The sequence below is a fragment of the Cyprinus carpio genome, chromosome B23 (genome assembly GCF_018340385.1).
Source record: "Cyprinus carpio isolate SPL01 chromosome B23, ASM1834038v1, whole genome shotgun sequence".
Lineage (NCBI taxonomy): Eukaryota > Metazoa > Chordata > Actinopteri > Cypriniformes > Cyprinidae > Cyprinus > Cyprinus carpio.
Window position 1 is genome coordinate 8940650 of NC_056619.1, and position 22809 is coordinate 8963458.

Sequence of the window (22809 nt, forward strand, 5' to 3'; positions counted from 1 at the left end):
CACTGTATTTATAATTTGTTGTAATGTTAGTTATTATACAATACAATTGTTTTTTGTTAGCCAATGTTATCTCAGGTCATTAAATAATACTGATGTACAACTTTTGATTTTAATAATCATTAGTAAATGCTGAAATTAATTATATTGTTTCATTGTTAGTAGTATGTGTAAATAATGTTAACAAATGCAACCTTGAAGTGTTACCAATTATTCTTGTCAAACTAATTGACTAACTAGAATAAATGGGAATCGTCAAATACCCAAATAAAATTCAGGCTTAAGACTTTGTAAATGTTTGCATACCCTCCACAATAACGTGAAAATGATGCACAGCTTCACCAAGATCATTCTTGGCTTTGCACATGTATTTCCCTTCATCCTGATCTGTGAGGTTTGGTATAGTCAGAAGCTTTCCATAGTTCTTGATTTGTGTACGCTTCGGTAAGCTGTCCAACATCTTGATCCATTCTACCACCGGTGTAGGCCTGAGAAAAGACCAAAACAAACCACTGTCACTCTCTCTGTCAGTGGAAATGCTTCGCCACCGTGTAGCATTTGTGAACCCAACATGGCCATAGAGAAGTGAACTCACAGTCCTTCTGCGATACACTCCAGCTCCAGCTCTTCTCCTTTTTTTAGGTATGTCGTTGAATGACTGGAGGGCACCAAAATGTTCGGCTTTCTCTTCTGAACTGAAGGGGGAATGAACAAGAATGGACCAAAGTCTGAATAAAAATTTAAGATAAATACTCAGAGAACAGGCCATTATAGCACACAATTTTGTAAAGTGACAGTAAGAAGTTATTTTGTCACATTTTAATGATTCTTATATAATTCTTATAACACAGCTCAAACCGAAAATCTCACAGTCTGAACCCCAGAAATAGCTGACAAACTAGCAAGTGCTGAAACCCAACAAAGCTTTATCTTAAATTTTATTTATTTATTTATTTTTTGAAGAAAAGCCCTTAGATAATAATCATTGTAACAAAAGCCAAAAAAAAAAAGTATAAATCAAGGTTTTTAGTTATTTTACAAGATATGTTACTCTTTGCCATCTGACTCACCACCAGTGATGTCATCATCCCCCTGGCCTGGATATAAAAAAAGAAAGAAAATGGTTTGAATTTTCAGCACATTTAAATAGTAATAAATATCATATATACAGTGCATACATAGTACATGCACACACACACACACACACACACACACTCTAAAACTGCTGGGTTCCGCCTGTTGGGTGATTTTATTAGGTCCTTTTTAATATTTTTATCCAGTTTTTCTGTAACTAATTTGCTGGGTCATCCTTAATGCTGGGTTGTTCTTTTTTCTACCTAACTGCTGGGTTGAGCCCGTCTCTAATGAAACAACCCAGCTGCTGAGTTACAGTCAGAGCACAGGATTTTTGCGTCCGAGACAGCAGTTCTCAGCACTGCCGCCGCCAATTTGGTGCACTTCTTCAGCTAAATAAAGGTTTGTATACATTGAATTGTATTTATAAAGTCATTTCTGTGCTGTAAATTATATTGGTTTAAGCAATGCAACATACAAGGACAACATGTCAGTCAGTTGCGTCAGCAGCAGTCATGATAGAGACACCTTTTGCTTGCATTGGGGAAGTCGTGGCCTAATGGTTAGAGAGTTTGACTCCTAACCCTAAGGTTGTGGGTTCGAGTCTCGGGGTGGCAATACCACGACTGAGGTGCCCTTGAGCAAGGCACCCAAACCCCCAACTGCTCTCCGGGCGCCGCAGCATAAATGGCTGCCCACTGCTCCGGGTGTGTGTTCACGGTGTGTGTGTGTGTGTTCACTGCTGTGTGTGTGCACTTTGGATGGGTTACATGCAGAGCACCAATTCTGAGTACGGGTCACCATACTTGGCTGTATGTCACGTCACTTCACTTTTTTTTTTTTTTTACTCACATTACATAAACTGACTTTATTAGTTATAGAACTGAGTTGAATTCATCTTTCAGCTACGAGTGAAACGCAAGGTCGCGGTCTAAATTTCGCTGTTCCCCCGCGAACAGCAGCCCTTCACCGGCTCAGATTTCGGCGACACACCAGCACAAGAATTGGTGATGAATGTACAGAGAACGGTTAAATACATTTCAATTAAAATGATACCTTTAAATGTTTTAATTTTATTTCTAAAATGCTTGTTAAATAAGTTTAAATGTATTTAATATTGTAAACTATGTTGTATTCACCCAAATAAATTCAATTTGTCTTGTATTTTGTCCATGTGTCATGCTTAATTATAAATGTTTATCTTCTTGCTGTTGCCTCTAGTAATTTTGTGTGTGATTTTTTTTTTTTTCAGACAGCAATATAATGATTTTTAAACAAAAGTTGACATAAATAAACAACCCAGCATTTTGGGTAGAAACATTTAATGTGTTCTCTCCAATATTTACCCAGCGCTGGGTTGCCAAATAACCCAAGTTGGGTTGTTTTTAACCCAGCATTTTTTAGAGTTTTTATACTGTATATGAAGAGTTCAGATACAAAATGAACAGTTTGTAATTTTCTTTTAAAATTAGCATTTTTATCAGGCTCCTATAGGTTCAGTAATTTCACATTAATGGTGATGAATAGGTTCTTTTCATTGCTTTTAAAGTGAAAAATCTGAACATAATCATAGGAACATGTAAAAAATGCTAATTTTAGAAGAAAATTATAGACAGCACCTAGAGGCTTTTGCATCTGAACACACACACACACACACACACACACATATATATATATACATATATATATATATATATATATATATATATATATATATATATATATACTATATATATATATATATATATATTATATCATATATATATATATAGATATATATTATGTAACTGTACTAAGGATAAAAATACTTTATTTAATTTTTTTTAAATAACATGAAACGGTTAATCACAATGTTCCAGACCAGGAATGTTTAAGAAAGTAAACAGAGTCCATTTTAATGACATGTTGACTTTAAAGAGGATTACATTAAAGATATTTACTGTTAAATTATTAGAACGCTGACAATACACTAAAACCAGATCACATCTATAAATTACATCCACTTCAATGAATCGCCACTACAGCCGTTTGAGCATTGCTTTTAGAAAGTCATCTAATACGTTCAGCAATATATTTACACAATTACAAAAAAAAAAAAAAAAATTAGAAAAATTGTTAAACTATGTATACTTTGTTTAGCCATTTTTGTGCATCTCACAGTTTTTTTTTTTCAGTATTAAAGAGATGCATTTTCATGACATTGTGTCAAGCTGAAAATACTTTTAAAAACAATCTTGCCATATTCTGCTGAGCTTTTGTCCAGCTGTTCATGAGAGCAAGAATGTGTCCTAGGTCATCCAAAACCAGCATAACAGGTCTTCACTGATATGATGATTAGTAGGTTAGTTGTGAAAATATGTATACACACACACAAACTACAGACTACAATTAATTTTGCACTGTTTGGGGTCAGTAAGATTGTTTTAAGAAATGAATACTTTTATTTAGAAAGGATGCAATAAATTGATCAAAAGTGATAGTAAATAATTTTTATGATGCTGTATGAATGCTGCTCTTTTAAATCCAGAAATATCTTTCCACAGAAATATTAAGCAGCACAACTGTTTTCAGCATTGATAATAATAAATGTTTCTTGAGCATCAAATGATCATATCAGAATGATTTCTGAAGGATCATGTGACACTGAAGACTGGAGCAATGATACTGAACATTCAGCTTTGATCACAGGAATAAATTACTTGTTTAAATATATTTCAATAGAAAACAGTTATTTTAAATTATTTTAATATTTCATAATATTACAGTTATTACTGTATTTTTGATCAAATAAATAAAGCCTTGGTAAGCATAAGAGACTAATTCAAAAACACTGAAAGATATTACCGACCCCAAACCTTTGAAGGTTAGTGCAAAAAAAAAAAAAAAAAAAAAAAAAAATTCTGTTTCATTTGCTTTATATGCTATCATGTTTATGAGATTCTTGCCACATACTTGGCTTGACCCTCAGGGCCATGGGGGGTTTCTGAACGATTGTGCGTATCCTGGAAAAGGAGGCAAAACAGCAGTAGTCATCGTGGCTATCTGTCACCAGTGTATTAGAGAAGTACAGATTCCCATTGAGGCCCATGGACACCCTCTCATTCTGCTCAATGTGTCGAAGATCTGAACAATACAGAGAGGAGGGTTAGATTAACATGAGCAACAGGACATCGGAGAGGGCAACCATCCAAACCGCCCAGAAACAGTCCCATCTGACAGACTGCACAGCAGATAACAGGCATCATGGGTAGAGCTTTGAATGCTCAGGGATTCATGTTTTTCTCAAGAAGTGTAGGTGGCTCAACGCGATTAAGCCGCCTCTTCAGCTCAAGAAGTGAAGACATGTACAATAATAACCCTCATTGCTTTTTTAATCAACTGTCTTCTTGCTTTCCAAGATAAATAACTAAAACAAGGTACATTTACTTGAAAAGAAAATTTACATACAGTAAGTCTTTCCTTTACAGAAGGTTAATGAAATTTAGAGAGGTTCATGCTTATAATAAGGAAAAAATATATTTGCCAATGGGGGTTAAAAAATTAATTCAAACTGATAATTCAAGTTTATTTGTCCTACCCTCACTAAACCCAAACCTGATTATATTTCATTAGATTACTCTGAAATCTAATATTTCTTTTCTTTTCATGAAAATAATCTTCTTTTAAGGAAGTTTATATTTATTTATTTGGAACAACATAAGTGAGTAAATGATGATAGAATTTTCATTTTTGGGTGAATTATGCCATTAATAATAATATATTCCAAATTCAATTAAAAAAAAAACAAAATTCTCACTTTTATTATTGGGCCTATATGCGTATCATGGCATTTCAAATAAATTGTAATGTTTGGTTTTAATGGCATTTTGTTTACTTTTGAAGTTTTGTTCTGTTGTCAGGTGTGAGCGTTTGAGGTTGACTGATTTATTGTTTTACTGGCTTGAAAGAAAGAATCAAATTCTTCAAATGTCACATATTCCCAGCATTCTATATAAATTGCGACATGTAACATTTATTATCGAAAGCCTGTTATTAGCAGAGGCGGTAGAACTCCAGTCTGGCGCCAGAAAAGATAGTTACTGTATATACAGCTGGTTGTAATATATGCATGCATCTGTTTACCCGTTTAGCCAAAAACAAGGAGATGACGGATATATCACAAACAACAACGTTTGCTGTAACAGCCGAGGAAATCAGAAGCAGTGTTATTTTTAGTTTTGTAGTTTTGTTAATTTTGTTGTATGTTTCAGTAACTTTTTTATGGTTTTAATTTTAGTTTTGGTTAACAATAATAACCCAGATCTGAAAGAGTGATATTCAAACTAAAAAGAAATCCACAGCATTAAAATGATCTGCTTGGCATTGGCAAATGTTATGTGCAGTAAATGGATTTAAAGTGTCTTGAACTACCATTGGTCATCCAGTACATCTGCCAAGGTGGCGTTCCTTGTGGCGGGTCACACTCCAAAACCACCGAATCGCCTTCTGTGACCACCACTGGCTCTGTCTTCTCCTTGGGAAACTTGGGTACCACTGTGAGCGAGCACAAAAACATTACAAATAAACTCCTTTAAATTCATAGCAGTCACTTTCTTATTAAAGCACAAGACAGATAGCCTACCAGTGAAACTGTCAGTAAGACATTATCAAGATTAAAAACCAGTTGAGCAGCATCACGTTGGATGTGCTTAAGAGGTTACATGGAATATGCAAATTTCTTGGAACAGATCTGAGGAAACACAAGAATTTCTAGAATTCTGCTACTGTACATTCATTTCATGATCAGCAGCCGAGATAACGTGTAACAACGGATATATGAACTGTGATTTACCAGGCACGATAAATTCTGATTCCTCTGATATTGCAGTTCCGAGCTTGTTTGAAGCATAACATCTGTATTTTCCCTGGTATTTCACTTTCCCTTTAGTGTTGGGTATCATAAAGGTACCACTACTTTCTTCTTTAATGACGCGAGGGTCTTTATGCGGGTCAAAATCCATTCCATCTTTTGTCCAGCGGTATCTGTTCAATTACAAACACACAACAGGCACTTATTAGGCATGCACACATAAAAAAAAAAAAAAAAAAAAAAAATTAATAGATGTTCTAGGTTCTTCATGGAACCATCAATGCCCGTACAAAAACTATATTTAACTATTTTCAAGAGTTAGTGTATATGTTATTTGTCTTCTACTTTTCTTACTTACTGACACTTATCAAATAAAAAAAAGGAGAAAAAATAAATATATACTGTAATAAAAAGTTGGAATCTTAAACCAAAAAATAATTTAATATACTTTATTTATACATAAATTCATGTGATCTGCAATGTCTGTTTTACTCTTCAGAGAAGGAAAAATGAATATTTACAGTGACAGGAAAAAAGCATATTTTCATTTTGAATTTTCACATGTTGCACAAAGAAATGGCTAAGCTTCTTTCAGCCCATTAAAGGCAATTTCATTTGGATATTTCTTAAGTTTTTCTGACATCCTTAAGTGCCAGACATCTCACTCACGTAGGTCTTGGGTTGCCTTTGGCTTCACACTTGAACAGGAAGTTCTCATCAAATGGCAAGGCAATGAAAGAGCCTGAGGTCTGAGCGGTGATGGTCGGCAGCTGCTCCACTACAGGAAACATATCACAGGATAAAAGAGCTGTTGAGATGGTCATCTGTGCTAAAGAGGATGCTTGTTTCTGGAAGTGTTTACTGGATATTACCATGTAATACTGTTGTATAATGATCATAGCCTCAAGTTGAAGTTGCATTGATAAGAACAAACACCTGAGAGCAATTTAAGTGTCCTGGTACTTACCGTGAGGAGGGAAATAAAGACCAAAGGCAGTGGAGAAGAAGGCCGACAGGAGCCCGACAATAAGGCTCCTAAGCCCCCTCATCCCAGCCAGCAGATAAGGACAAGTGAAGGAAAAGCAGAAAACACCCTCACAAAGTTGTTCTTTTAGCAAGAGCTCTTCACTGACTCCTCCAAGGAAAAGATCTTAAGAGACAAAAAATAAAAAAAGAGTACAAGAGTAAGAACAGAGAACAAATTGTAATAAATCATTTTAGAGAAAAACTGAGAGGGGATTTGAAGTGCTGTTTGCGTTGAACCGGTAGTCTTAGGTGTTTTACAACATTTTGGATTTATAGCAGGTGAGATGCTTTTAAAACATGTTTAACTCAGGCAAAAGCAAGATTATATTGATGCAAATCATCAACGCAGTCTGCAATAAAATATAGGAACTGGGTCAATGACATGACACTATTTTCCCCCTAGCTATTAAATACATTAAACTTGCAATTCATACATAAAGTGACTTGAGTACACCTTATCTATGATGAATTTTTTCTGCATTAAAACTGATTTTGATATATTTTGGGGATACATAAAGCCATTTTTTTTATAGAATTTATTTTTAACAAAACTGTTTCACTGTTAGTCACTGTTATTTATTAATATTTAAATGAATTTGTCTGCAAAATCATGCAAAATCAAGTAATGTGATGCAAAAAAAAAAAAAAAAAAAGCACAAACTTAGAAAAAACATAAGCAGGAAATCATCTCAAAAGGACCCATTCAGACCCTCATTACTCATTAGCATCAACAAGTTCCTAAAATATCAGAAAATTTGACCTTTTTAGGACAGGATGAGGTTAGTTCAGGTTATGAAATGTCATATGGTGCAGACAGTCATTTGCTTCATTTCTAAATGAATCAGCCTATTGAACGAATCGGCTAAATTAATGACTAAGTGACTCACTCTTGACTGACTGACTTACTCAAGACAGTTACTTGCTGCTAGCTACTGTCCGTTTTCTTTTCATGTTTAAAACACAATTTCATTTTTTAGCATTTCACATATACATATTAAAAATGTTATTTTTAAAACATTATTCTTATAGCATGTTATGCAATTGATTGCAGTGTAAATGCATTAACGCATTAGACAGTCTGCCAGTGTACCCAAAAAAACAATTCAGATGCAACCTCTATGCCACTTTGGCAGTGCAAAAATTCATTAAGCTGATACTAATTTCATTTGATTTGTAATAGCTCTATAATGCTTTATTACTAAAATTGAATTGATTGAAAAAAAAATGATAAAAAGTTTAGAAAAATACCTTTATAATGGAAAAAATTCCCCTGAAAATCCATTCAAGGTTGCAAATATCAGGCTTTAAAGTTATCTTACTGGTGTTAACCAGCAATTATGCAGAATATAAAGAATATGAAAAGCTCTGGGTGTCAGCTGTCCATGACATGCCTAAACCAGCCAAGGTACGAGCTCAAACACAAACTCAACAAAATACTGCCTACTTATCATCATCAACAATGAAAATCCCAGAAAATAGCTAGATGTAATTTATTCATAGTCTTACGTAATCAAGGTGTATGGAAAATATGGTAGAAAGTCTGCAGCATGTAAAAAAGTCAGAAAGTATGTGCAGCTTCAAAATAAGAAAAAAAAAGAAAAAAGCTTCAGAAAAACATTTAGCATGTGCAAAGTCAAGACACAAAGGTTGCAAGGCTAAAATAAAAGCCATCAGCTGAGAAAAGAATTTGACGTTGTTTATTTCTCCGACTCGTGTGCGTTGTATGCCTTCACGCCTCCATGAAGGCTGATGAACCGTGAGCACGTTCATGCTGCAGGCTAATTCCACACATAATCGTTTACACTCACAAGCTGCAAAGAGTCAAGCCGTCTCCACAAATTACGAGCATCAACCTCAGATTAACTTTCATCATCCCGGAGTGGCCAGAGGTGACAGACTGTCTCACTCTCGCCCCTGGCTCATAATTTGGAGGCTGGGTGTATAAGTCTTCTCCTGTCTCACGAAGAGCAATCAAAACACCTGGATGCACTTGAGGAAACAGCACACTAACTGCACTGACAACAGTGATGCCCTGAGATGCTGAGATTTTGCAGAAGAGGAAAATGTGTCTTAAGAATAATAGTGGTTCTGTTGAAAAAATGTAAAACGGGCAAGTGAAACTATATAAAACGGTAATGTTTGATATCGAGATGAATGAGAATGATAGTCAAAGTCATTTATCTGGTGCATGTTTACATAGAAAAACAAGCAAACAAAAAATGAAGAGAGACTAGGACTAGGTTTTGTGTGAATGGCCCTTATAAGATCAGTTGAATATTTATAAAATGCTGTAATAGATTACTATGCAGTAATAAAAATTCCTCTAAAATTATTTCAGAATATGTATAAATTGACAGATAACAAAAACATATACAGTAATTAATACAATTTGAATGTAGATGATAAAGATGCAGAACATGGAGACTCATTTGCAAAATTAATAAAATAGCTCCAAGATGTGTATTGTACATGATGTTTTATAAAATCCTTAAGGTTATGAAATGGCAAACAGGATTATATTAGTGCACTATTTCCTCATATAGTTATTTTGAATAAGTACACTACCATGCAAAAGGTTGGAAAGATTTTTACTTTTGAGAGAAGTCCCTCATGCTAATCAAGGGTACATTAATATGATCGAAAATACAGCAATACTACAATTTTTTTATTTAATTTTGTTATATATTTTAATTGTAATTTATACCATGATGGCAAAGCTGAATTTCCTGCATCATTACTCCAGTCTTCAGTGTCACACAATCCTTCAGAAATCATTCTAATATTACGCTGCTCAGGAAACATTTCTTATTATTATCAAGATCGAAAACAGTTGTGCTGCTTAATATTTTGGTGGAAACCATTATATTTTTAGATGAACAAAATGTCAAATGAACAGTAGTGTTGAATGGTAGTGTATATACTTTAGTGTTGCTGAAAATTAGGCCTATGTATTGCTATAATTAAAAGTATTTGCCTCTGCAAGGTGCCTTTATATTTACATAATTTAATCAAAACAAACTTATTTTACAGTTTCTTTTTGCACACAAAATGTGATATATCAATCTTCTGAAAAAATAATAAAATATCATAAAATATACTCAATATATTTAAAGAGCCTCAATTGAATCTGTATCCTAAAGATTGCAGATCCTCACAATAGTCTGATGCTTCTCATAACAACATAGAGTAAACTTCTGACACCATTCACAAACACAATACCACTGAGATCTTTAATTCTGGCTAACAAATGTCACATTTATAAACTGCAACCACATAACTGAACCAAATACTTCCACTTCAGATCATACTGTAATTATTTACAGATCTATTTCATATGAACAAATTAAAAACAACAAGTTAATCAAACAATGAGCCAGAGGAAGACAAACTCACTGAAGCACATGACTGCATATCTCATCCATTAATCCTAGAGGATGAATACAGAAAGATACCACAGACTAACATCAGAGAAAACTGCCGAGGCTTACAGGTACACCTTTCTCATTTGCTTCACTGTCACCACAAACTCTAACCGTTACACAACTAAACAGAACAAGGAAACTCTGCTTACTTACAAGTACACACTCACACACATGCAGTCAAGACAGTTATTCCCAGAGGTGGCAGTGATAGTATTAAACAGCATTCAGACTGAGCATCCAAACTCTCAGCATGCTCTTCAAATTCCTACAGAGAGAGAGACAGAGAGAGAAAGAGAGAGAGAGAGTCTGAAAACATGCCCCAGCACTCCAGCAAAGCACTAAAGGGGATCCAGTGAGGAGACATATGTCGGCAAAGCCTCTCACCGGGATAGGAGGCTCCCTAAACCTTTGAAAAGATTCAAATAAAGCCTGATCCGCCGAGCTATTCACAAACCATTAAAGAATAGTCCGGAAAGTGCTGGAATTCCTGCCTATACAACTCAACTCATCAGAACAACCTTGACATGAAAACACAGCAGTCTGGAGAGACTTTGCCACTGAGCTATGTGACTGAAAAACAAACCTTGAAATCATTTTATCCTCCTATAATCATCTGTAAACAGAAAAGTGTGGTTTGATGAGCAGTCAAGTAGGAAACTGCTTTGATAAGTGATAGTAGCATGCAGTGTGTCAACAGTGAAAATCCTCTTAGTATAATGAAGACTATTGTCTTAATTCCGTAATGCTGTCTTATAGGGTCGGAGGATGCACGCCGATTGTGCCGAGACACAACACACAACTGCTTGTTGATAAAACACAGCTTGTGTTGAAATCACAATCACACAAGGCAATTTATATGTTTATGCTCAATTTGATAATTAACTGGTGGAGTATATTAATGATTGTTTTAGTGCTTTGTGTCATTTTGTGGTCTGCTCGACCTGCCTATTGTACTTAATGCTTTCTACCACCATATGGCATGTAGAAAGTACAAACAAAGCCTTAATAACAGAGTGAGGGACACACTGACTTTACAGTATGTCTCTGTACAGCTGAACATACAATACATAAAGCAACAACACATGATTCCAGCCTGAGACATATACACACAAAGCAAGCAAATATAGACAGTGGACACAAAGTTCTATACTTTTTGCATATAATGTGTACACCGCAATGTAAACATTATAAAGAAATGCACTTTACAACTAGCATTGCTAACATAAGCTGTTTGAGTAACAAGGAGGGGAAACGATTGTCTGGTATTGCTTTTATACAACAGTTCTATAAACAAAAAGGTTATAATGGATACAAATGTTTTAGATACAAAATTGACAGTTACTTTGTTTATGCATCACTGACATTACTTAATAATGAGCAGATGCTCAAGATCATTAAATAATGAGTCATACGTTCCTAAATTAAGCCATGTCTCTCATTAAGTGGCCAGAAAGCCTATATTTTACCAAGACACTGCCCCTGAATTCCAAAGATTTGTCAACTTCAGCATGTCCATAACATGCCAGTGTCACTGCAAACAAAACACAGCCTGCTGTGACAGCTGCATTTTGACCTTTGTCTGGAGCAAACACTCATTAATTCATCATGATCCACGTTACCACAAACATAACTTTTTGTCATTACACCGGAGGTTTTACAACATCATTCAAATATTTAGACATCACTAACAAACCTTTAAAAATACCACAGAGGAAGTAAAGACAATGCAAGTGGCCTAAAAAGACAACTAATAAGCCCTGAGACAGTAACATTCATTCACGCTAGATGCCACAACATAAAAGCACCTGTAATTAGAAGCATGTATGTCGGCCCACAGATGACCTGTATGTACTGTAAGTCTTACAACCGTAGTGTTAGAGTTACATTAGGACACCTGTCACATATGAAACCAATTTTGTGAGATTCGTCATGTTGTGGTGTTTTGTGTTGGCTGGTTTCGCATGTGAAAAATTTGAGGCTTTTGAACAAGTCACAACTCATACACAAATTCCCACTCTCTCTCTCTCTTCCATTTCCTTTCTTTCTATGTCTCTCTAATATACAGTATATGAACAAGCTACAATTAAAAATGTACACTACTGTTCAAAAGCCGGGGTCAGTTTTTTAAAGTTTGCTCACCAAGGCTGCATTTATTTGATCAAAAACACAGTAAAAACTGTAAGAATGTGAAATATTGTTACAATTTAAAATAACTGTTTTGTATTTTAATATATTTTAAAAATGTAATTTATTCCTGTGATGCAATGTATGTATGCATGTATGTGTATATATATATATAGATATATAGATATATATATATATATATATATATATATATATATATATATATATACATACATACATACATACATATTCACATATATATAATACTCTAACAGAGTATATAATACTCTAACATTTTCCAGATGTGAATCCATTGGTGGATCATGTTATTATATGCCTTACATATTAAAATACTTGTAGGCTACTGAATGCACACAAATGCAAACAAATCAAAACTAAATATCAGACCTTACAGGTACTGTCATCAAATGTCAAAGCAGATCAGTCACGAATCATGCAGCTCAAAATTTAACAGCATTTCTTCGGAGACAGAACAGTGTTGAAACGCACACATGTGTGTATGTGCATGAATCATGTGATTTTCATGTTTAAACATGCAAATGACTTTTATGTCAGCTTCCAAGTATTTTTTAAGTTTATAGTTTTTCCATTCTTTCCTCATTAATATAATCGGCATGTTCTTGTTTGCTACCAAAATTCCAAATTTCCACTGTCATACCATAAGTTTTATAGCATGCTCATCATAAAGGAAGAAATTACACCAAAAAATACACTTTCTGTATAGTAAGCAGTAAAATACAGTAAAATAACAGTTCCACAAAATGCATAAGATGCAAAACAGACAGATACAATTACCTTCAGATATCCTTGTTCTCTCACTATTGTCCCTCTGACCTGCACCAATACAGTCAGACCAAACAAGCATGAACTCCACTCGCTGGAGCACAAACACTCATGTGCATTATAACAAACCTCTGACAGCTCACAGAAAGCTAGAACCAGTAATACCAGAAGAAGGGAGGTGACTCCAGGGCTAAACAAACACAGAGACATGGCAAGTCAATGGGAAGCGTGTGGCTACCTATCCTGTTTCTTGTAAACCCATTTCAAAAGAATACCACTGAATCACGATATGCTATAGTGGCTTACATAATAGGGAAGCATCTGGACTACAAGTCCATTTAATTCAGTCTGACATGACCAATGTGATCTTATACAAAGACATTAATGTCTTTCCTCATCTTATAATGGAGTTAATGTTTTAAATGTTGGGATAGGAGACCAGACATCCCCGTTTCATGAGGTGTGTCCCATTATCCAGTCAATTCGCTAAATCCATTCATTATTAAACATTTTCCAGATGTTAGACTCCCTAACCTACTCGTTGTCCTTATAAATATAATAATATTGCAGAGAACACAGCAAAGTAATAAATAAACAATACATGAAAGTTCCATAAAATTGCAGAAATATTTAACTAAAATGTTTAAATTAAACTTTAGTTAAAAAAATATTAAAAGTAATTCAATAATAATATATTAAAATAATTTAATCAAGTATATTTGTATTATTATATAAGGAAATAGTTGTTATAAGTTAAAATAACTGTGCAATTTATGCCTAATATAAGAAAAATAAATACATAAACATCAATAAAGATGGACACTAGAACCTGTGATACTCACATGAGCACCACAGCGGAATGTGTTTTAATCATATGAAAGGAGGAAAAAAATATGCAAATGCCAGCACAGTTGAGTGTCATTTATTCATACTCATAAACCATGAACAAAACAACAAAAGACATGAAGTATGATCTTACAGTAAATGCGGGTTCACTTGAATGATAAACACAGCTTGTAACTATCACAGTGTGTTTTGTGTTGAATTACTGGCTGCTGAGAGCCAACAGATATTAACAAATTTAGAAACCATTTGCGAATGCATTTATTAATTATGCATTTTTTAAAATTAATTTTATATTTTTTTATTCAGTCTATGTAATTGCAATTTAATAAATACATTAATAAAAAAAAATCCTATATCATAATTGAAAATAGATATTGAATTAAAATGCAATCAAATAAATTAATAAATAATCAAATAAAAAAATATAAATGTAATAATCATATATAATACTATTTAATAAATTAAAAAAGTCTATGTTTCATTTTAAGGCCTTTTTTCTACAATAACTTATTCTAAATACCATTAAGTACTGTGTTGTTCACCGATTCATGTCCAATTTAAATTTGGATACTAAAGCAAAACCTTTTGAAAACCGCTACATCGCAATCCCAACAGCACAATTAAAACCTCCTGTAATGGTCTTTATTACTTTGCTAGTTCATGTGTTATTTCTCCCGAATGGCCAGACCCGCTGCCATTTTTGCACATCTAACCATTCACATAGAATTTAGTCAGGACAGCATTTTTAATGCCAACTGCAACATTTTGTAAAATGCATCAAGCGTTTCTATCAGCAAGCAGTCATTTAGGATGGCAGGATGGAGAGAGGTGATGGGGGCGAGAAAGAGGGAGAGAGGAGGGGAAGGAGCTCTTAATCTGTGCCTCACAGCAACACAGAGAAAGTCTGGAAGTATCTGGGACAGACAGGAAGAGAGTGACGGAACCTCCCATTCATCTCGCTACCATTCAGAAGCATCCTGGGATGTCAGCACTCCTGCACAGCACCTTGTCTGCTTTAATCATTTTAATAACACACAGCCAGAGAAGAGAAGACTCTCTTATGCAACTACTGCCACATTTCCATACTATTGTACGCAAGTGCACATTAAGATGCAGAGATATTGTAATCTCAGTCTTGGTAGAGGAAAAAAGACACCTGAAAATGAGATACTACCCTGAGGAATGGCAAAGCTTAGTCTGATTAAATTATATTAGTTTATTAAATGTGTGGTAATATAAAAACCTTATTGCAAAATACATGTAATTCATTGAAAGTATAGACCTTTCCCAAATGCACAAAACTGCACAAAACTAAGGTTTGCTTTAAGAGATCTGGAAGGACTATTTAAAGGAATAGTTCACCCCAAACTTTTAACTTCAAACAATTGCTTCTGGACAAAATATGAGTCCATAATACATAATAATTCTTCTTACAGTGGAAAGTCCATGCACTGTTGTCCTCTCACATCAAAATCCACCAAAATATTAGTTTAGAACTGATTTAGGCTGTTTTTGCTTTTAAATGGTGCTTGATTTGTGCATACGTCTCTCCTGATTCAGATGAGATGACTTTTTCATTGGAGAAACCAATATTATGGACAGGCGTGTTTCTTACAAACAGTGCTTTTCAACTTCACAAGATTACTTGTGGATTATTGTGATGTTTTTATCAGCTGTTAGATCTCTCATTCTGACGGCACCCATTCACTGCAGAGCATCCATTAGTAAACAAGTGACGCAATGCTAAATTTCTCCAAATCTGTTCCCATGAAGAAACAAACACATCTACATTTTGGTCTAAGAGTGAGTAAATTTTCATCAAGTTTTCATTTTTGGGTGAACTATCCTTTAAAAAAAACAACAACAGCAACTTAATTTATGATGTACTGTAAATACAAATATATTAATGACAAGCACTTTTCACATTCCTGAGGATACATTCACTACAAGATGGAAGTCATCCAGATATAATATTTTTCAATCTGATATAATTAGTATCAGATTTAGTGCCATGCAACATCATCAGATTAAATATGTAAATAAATAAACAGAAGAAGAGTACTGTTTGAATTTAGTACAAGTAGCTTCTAAAAAAACAATGAGTATGTGAAGACCACATGAAAGGAACTACAAACAAGGAAAGGATACTTTGAATTGATGATAGACACACGTTACTTATAAACAACAATGCAAATTGTGAAAGCAGAAATATCAGATCTGGCTTGAGGTTATGAAACCTTAGTTTTATTTCTTTATTTGATTGGTCTGCATTGTCTGTGTACACAAAACAAGACTATGACTGAGAAATGAATGTTTTGTCTATATCAGGAGGCCAGATTTACATCTCATAAACATTTGGTTCAAATGTAAAGAAGTATGGGTGATAAGAATGGGCCTTTCAAAGGATTCTTCAGCACTGAGTTCCAGAGACGCTGTTCAGTGCTGCCCAATAGATGTTTAGGTACTGCTGTGTTTCAGATAAGAGTGCTGTATACATAGCTAGAGAACAAAAAGAACCTGATGGTAGCATTGACCTCAAAGCTCCTTGTTTAACGATGGAATTAAGATCATCAGCTGTAAAAATCTGGATGCCAGCATTCTGCCCCAACTTGCTGAGCATTTCGTTGTTGATTAATCCCAATCATTTTTTAAAAATTATTATCTTCACAACATGTTATGACAGAACACCGCAGCAGATTAACAGGAAACCACTGCCTATGAATCAAATTCACACAAGACTCAAGAGTTAAAACCAGATGTGTCTCCACAACACTTACTGTAAGAAAACGATAAATTCAGTGCATAAAATATTTTAATATGGTATGCATTATGTTCTTCTAACCAGGAAATATCCACTTTTTTATTTTAAATAGTTCCAATAACAAAAATAAAAGCCTTATCAAAGTAGAAATATGATAATGTAGAAAAAAGAATGGGGAATGAAGCAAAGATTACTGAAGTAGGGTTTCAAAATTTCCCTTCAGAATTGAATGTTTAATTCGATGTGTTACTTGCTGTGTCTTTATAATGCTCACATTACTACACAGAGTACTTTAAATAATAATAATAATTCCTGCTCTAATTAAAGAATGATTATTTATTATTTATTTATATATATATATATATATTATATATATATATATATATATATCATCATAATATATATACAATAATCATAATGCTATTATATCATATAATTCTATAAACATAATGTCATAACTATTCATCACAATAATTAAAATAATCATAATGCATAATTATATATAATTCTATAAACACTTGGAAATTAATAAATAACTGCATTAATATAGTTTTGGAATTTAAATTTGAGTTTTTTATGTATAGTAATTAGGTGCCTTAAAAATACCTATAATGACCAAAAAAATAACATATTAGTGTAGCCCTTCCAACAATGCAGTGTGGTGTACTTTCTCTGACTAGCCAGGAAGAGAAGGAATTTGTGTGTTACAACCTAACATAAAGGGTTAATGCTGATTAACCGCAAGATTAACATTTAGTGATTCTCTACTAAAAGCAACTACTAAAACCCCTTGCACCAATATAACCTTTAAGCACTTAAGAAATAGAGCTGCATTTCCTTGTCTCTGCCAAAGGTCGTTTAGATTCCTGTTTACCAGGGGCCACTAGAGCCAGTCTATGTTAGGGCCTTGTTGGCCACTGGCTGGTTGCACTAATGGCTGCCTATGTGAGGAATTACACCATGCCATGACATGGGAACTCCTTGAAAATGTGTCAGGAACCAGCCGCATTAGCATTTTGGAAACCATGAATGAGTGTGTTTGTTCTAGTCTGGCTGAAAGACCCCATTAACAGCAGGTCTAGAAGGACTGCAGTGTGTCAGGTCAGACCCAAAGTGAAAGAGAGAGAAGGACAGAAAAGAAAGAAAACAAAGCAAGTAAGCAAGATGAATAGAGAAGGAGATGCTGATGAAGGTGTTAAGTTTAAACAATCACTTAAAATAGAGCCATAAAAGTTAGTAGCCAAATTTACCCCATCTATTCGGTAATAAAGTGGTAAAATGGTACTCACAAGTAGAGGTGGGCGATATGACCAAAATCTTAAAACACAATATAAGTCATTTTATTTATATATATCGGCACGATATTAATGCGACTCCCCGTCTTTTGTGATGGTTGTTTAATCTTGGTTTTATTTTATCATGCATCCCTAGTAATTATTAAATATGGTCAGAAATTATAATATGGACCAAACCAGAAATCCTCTTAATTAGCATGAGAATGAAGCTTAAACTGTAGTTCACCACTACACCTGGAATCTTCCTTTCATTGTACACAGAAACTTGCCTTTGAACAGCATAGTTCAGTGACAATTCTGCTTAGACAACAGAAGAATATGTGTTACACACTCCAACTCAAAAGGTATTTCTATACCTTTGTCTCAAAATATATTCTAAACACACGTGTGTGTATCTGCATGCATTGTAAATGTGAAGGGTGTGTGTCTGCGTGCGTGAATGAGACACTGTGGGAGAGAATGAGAGTGGTGAGTAATCAGAAATCCCTGAGGCTTCACACAGTGTTATCTTTTTTTGCCACATGTAACAGCTTGTCAAGGAAAACACCCAGCCCAGCAACTGCATTCCCAAACAACATCAACTCTTCACCTACCTAATCTTTCGATGGGCAAGTTCTGTGCAAAAACAAATCTACACTTATTGTGTAATGTTGTTCCCATAAGTGCAGCAGTATGCTATTTCAAAAACAAATATGCAGTGTTTATTAGGAAGGTTTAATTGATTGGAATAATTATAATAGTAAATGGAATGGAATAATTATAATACCAAATAAATGAATGCTAAATTAAAAAGGTTTAAATGATTTATTGAGCAGCTAAACTATGAAAAGGCCAATGTTGTGATGAGTCCAGTCTTTCATCTAAATCTATACCTTCAGGATATACTTATTTTAATGGCTGAAAAGAGCTTTAGACAGCTGTTTTTAACATTTTGTGGTATAAGGTAAGATGTACTGATCATTTGAAGTTGATTGAATTTCATCTTCTTTTTCGAGTACAGAATTAAGCATGTGAATTTCATGCATATTAGCATATTGAAATATCTGTATTCAAAAGGTCAAAAGTATCAGCTTAGATGAGCCATGTTTGTGAAATAGGCTACATTATTCAGAAGTGTTTGGGGTTTCTTATGTTCTTGAAAGAAAAGCATCTTATGCTGCATTTATTTGATGAAATACGAAGAAAAATACGATAAAATCAGTAATAATGTGAAATATTATCATTTAAAATAATTGATTTCTATTTGAATACATTTTAAAATGCAATTAGATATAGATGGCAAAGCTGAATTTTCAAAAATAGATTTGCTGTCTAATATTTGTGTGGAAACTTTGATAGCATTTTTAGATTATTTGATAAATAGAAAGTAAAAAAAAAACAGCATTTACTTGAAACAGAAATATTTTGTAACATTATGATTCTCTTTACTTTCACTTTAATTTAATGCATCCTTGCTCAATTAAATTCTAGCTTAAAAATCTTACCATATCTTTGTTTGCATATCACCTGAATTCTATTTTAATGTGGCTTGCTCATGTATTTATTTATTCGCTTACTTACTTACTTATTTATTTGCATTGTGCCATAGAACAGCACTTAACCATCGTAAAATGACTCCTGCTTCATTTGAAAAATTTAGGCATTTTAATCAATAGAACACATAAAAAAGTTTATCCAAACATTTCTGTTGAATTGTTTTTTAACACTACTAGGTATAAATTTGCTCTAACTGACTTTTCTCATCACATAATAAGTCTGTTATGCGGCGGGAAAGTGAATACAGGTGTTAAGGGGCTGTGAGCGACACACACTTCAGGAGGTGCTGGTGAGATTAGATTGAGAAGAGGGACCCCAAGAGAGGGGCCTCATTAGCATATGAATATTATTCAGCTCGATATAAAAGAAACAGATCTGGGGAACAGACCTGAAATGATAAAAAATTCACGAAAGAAAAAAAAAGTAAGTCAGAAATCTAAGCAACATTTGGCTCCTTTCACACACTAAAACAACAATGCGATGTGAAGTTTTTTTGATCTAATATAAACCATGCAGGTCACACCTAACATAACCTCCAGTGACCTGTAAAAATGTCTTTTGGTAGCAGCCATGTTCTTTACTTTCCTATTCTGTGATGACTGACATCTTTTGTTGCTCCCGTCGGCAATATGTGAGATAACTAGCATCTGAATCCACAGTTTTTCATTTGAACCAGAGTGTTGACTATCAAATTATCATCTCTGTACCCTCAATGGATTCGACTGAGTCATATGAATCACGCCAAAAGAGAAGGATGTCTTGGGGACGAACCGAAAACTTATCAACTTCATGTTCCAGCGTAAGAGTAACACTGTCAATATGGGGAGGTGGGCAGTCAGGGGAAAAAGTGGTATTATTTTGAGACTGTCATGTGAGGCCTCAGAGGGAAGTGTGAGCGAGAAAGGTTATTCTATATCAGGACACACAGTGAGAGCTTCTTGTTGAGCTATGTGAGTCAGACTGAATTGGTATGAAGTACACTAGAAGTGCCAGCAAACCATGTCCATACGCACTTAGGAGGAATGTGGGCCATTGTGCCTGTCAATAGGGAGGACGTTATCCAAGTGCGTTGCAAAGAGTGTACAGGACATTGGGAGTGGGTGTCTTTTGTACTTGCATGTGTGTTTGGAGACAGAGCAGCCCAGATCTTGCTCAATGGGTGGCATCGTTATAGAATATTGTTTCCTCTCCTCAGAAGTGCCATGGAAAGCAGTGGAAACCATGTGAGATGGTAATTACATTAGCTACGGCCAGCGGGAGAAGTCATGACCCCATTTCCATTTACTTACTTTGATGACAGAAAATCAGTATAATGCTTACGCCAAAGAGATTCATATAGCAAAAATTGCTGTTGGTATATAATAAATGAAATGCTATTAGTAGTCGTAGGAATTTATATGTAATGTTTACATGCATATTGATGTACCTTAGGATAGACAATGAAAACTATATGATTAGGTTGTGATGGTTGACTAGTCATTGACTAGTATAGGTTTTATCTTCCATATTGTATTTAAAAGCTATTTTTGAGTGTCCTGTCAAGTTAAAAAAAAAAAAAAAAAAAAAAAAATATATATATATATATATATATATATATATATATATATATATATAATATATATATATATATATATAATATATATATATATCTGTCAATCCCCTTGATAGGCCAATATTGCAACTACTGTACTGACATTGACCAATAACCGACTAACAGAAGTGTTTATCTCCCTACCCTGTTGAAAAAAAAAAACTGCATATGCTGGTTAGGTATTTTTTGAAGCATGGGAGCTGGTTTAGAGCTAATAGGACCAGCTCATGACCAGCTAAGGACCAACTAAGGACCAGCTTAAACCAGCTAAACCAGCTGCCATGCTTCAAAATATACCTACCTATCCAGCATATGCTGTTTTTTTTTGGTTTTTTTCAACAGAGTGCTTCTTGGCAAGTTCTGCTGACAATGGATAGTAAACAATAGATAGTTTCACAACACTTTCAAAGTGCACGCAACATTTTATTATGTTCCAAGTTTATTCATGCTGCAGTTTGGCAATTAAATGTCCGGTAAGCGGCACTAAAAGATTATTTAAGGTGAAAATAATATATCACCTGAATTAAATCCTACCCTAAATCTAATCAGTAGTGTTAACAGAAGCAAACATGAGATAAAAACACATTTACTGAAGAAATCATGTCATTTTAGCTTTTATTGTGACTTGTGTTTCACAGGACACATGCCCATGCGTTTCAAACTGCTGTACCAGGTGAGCTACTGAGCATATTTACTACATTAGAAAAGCCATACATATAGAAATGATTACGTGAAGCAAACATCAAAATGTTGCAGTCTATAAATCATGCACTATGGTAAAAGTGTTTTGAGGTCATGCAATGTACACAATACATTAATATCAATACTTTATTTAGTCTTTATTCATCAATAATCAACAAAATTATATTTAAATTTACTTTTATTGATGTTGAAGTTAATGAAGATGTATGCTTCTGATTATGAGAAGAAATGCAAAAAGGGACTATAAGCCAATTTTAAGACATAATCATTAGCCAAACACTAGTCAAAAGACTCCTGCTTTCTGTTACATTCCAATGTGTTTGAATAGAAGAATAAATCTTATGTGTAGAAATATGTCCCCTACATATCAACCCATGAATGCGGTATTCCATGAAGCTCAAGGATTCATTAACATTTGTACATCTCTAATGCTATTCATATTCACAAATACTAATGGAGATTGTGTGGATACATCAAGCTGCACACGGAGGTTAGAGTCAGTTTAGAAAGAAAACATGTTTTATGGCCTCAGATGTGAAGAGAGAATGCTGCAAAACCAGTCTTCAGAACGCCCAACAGTAGCCAGAAAATATAACTGACATTCAAAGCATCCAAAATTTCAAAAGCCGAGATCGACAGTACATGCAGACCACGCCAAATCGCTAGTTCCACCAGATCTAAGATAACAAACCCTTTCACAAACAGTTTGTTAGAGAGGCTCAATGATGATTCATATTCATCTGAAGAATGAAAAACACAGAACCTCTTTATTGTTACTCACT

At 34.3% G+C, this 22809-nt stretch overlaps 1 protein-coding gene across 7 annotated transcripts in view; it reads right to left on the bottom strand.

Moving 5' to 3' along the window:
- Positions 1-22809, bottom strand: part of LOC109048242 (neural cell adhesion molecule L1-like protein) — a 53911-nt gene that overhangs the window by 23226 nt on the left and 7876 nt on the right. For 5 of the 7 annotated variants that reach the window (XM_042750357.1, XM_042750352.1, XM_042750351.1 and 2 more), the window contains exons 1-9: positions 13309-13450; positions 6888-7070; positions 6590-6698; positions 5903-6093; positions 5482-5604; positions 4024-4194; positions 1068-1094; positions 593-692; positions 304-485 (exon numbers count right to left, since the gene is read on the bottom strand). In XM_042750357.1, coding sequence (XP_042606291.1) covers positions 304-485; positions 593-692; positions 1068-1094; positions 4024-4194; positions 5482-5604; positions 5903-6093; positions 6590-6698; positions 6888-7070; positions 13309-13378 — 1156 coding nt within the window. In that variant the 5' untranslated portion in view covers positions 13379-13450. Of the gene's footprint in view, positions 1-303; positions 486-592; positions 693-1067; positions 1095-4023; positions 4195-5481; positions 5605-5902; positions 6094-6589; positions 6699-6887; positions 7071-10521; positions 10923-13308; positions 13451-22809 lie in introns of those variants that run through there. The other 2 variants (XM_042750355.1, XM_042750354.1) reach the window with 2 other exon arrangements.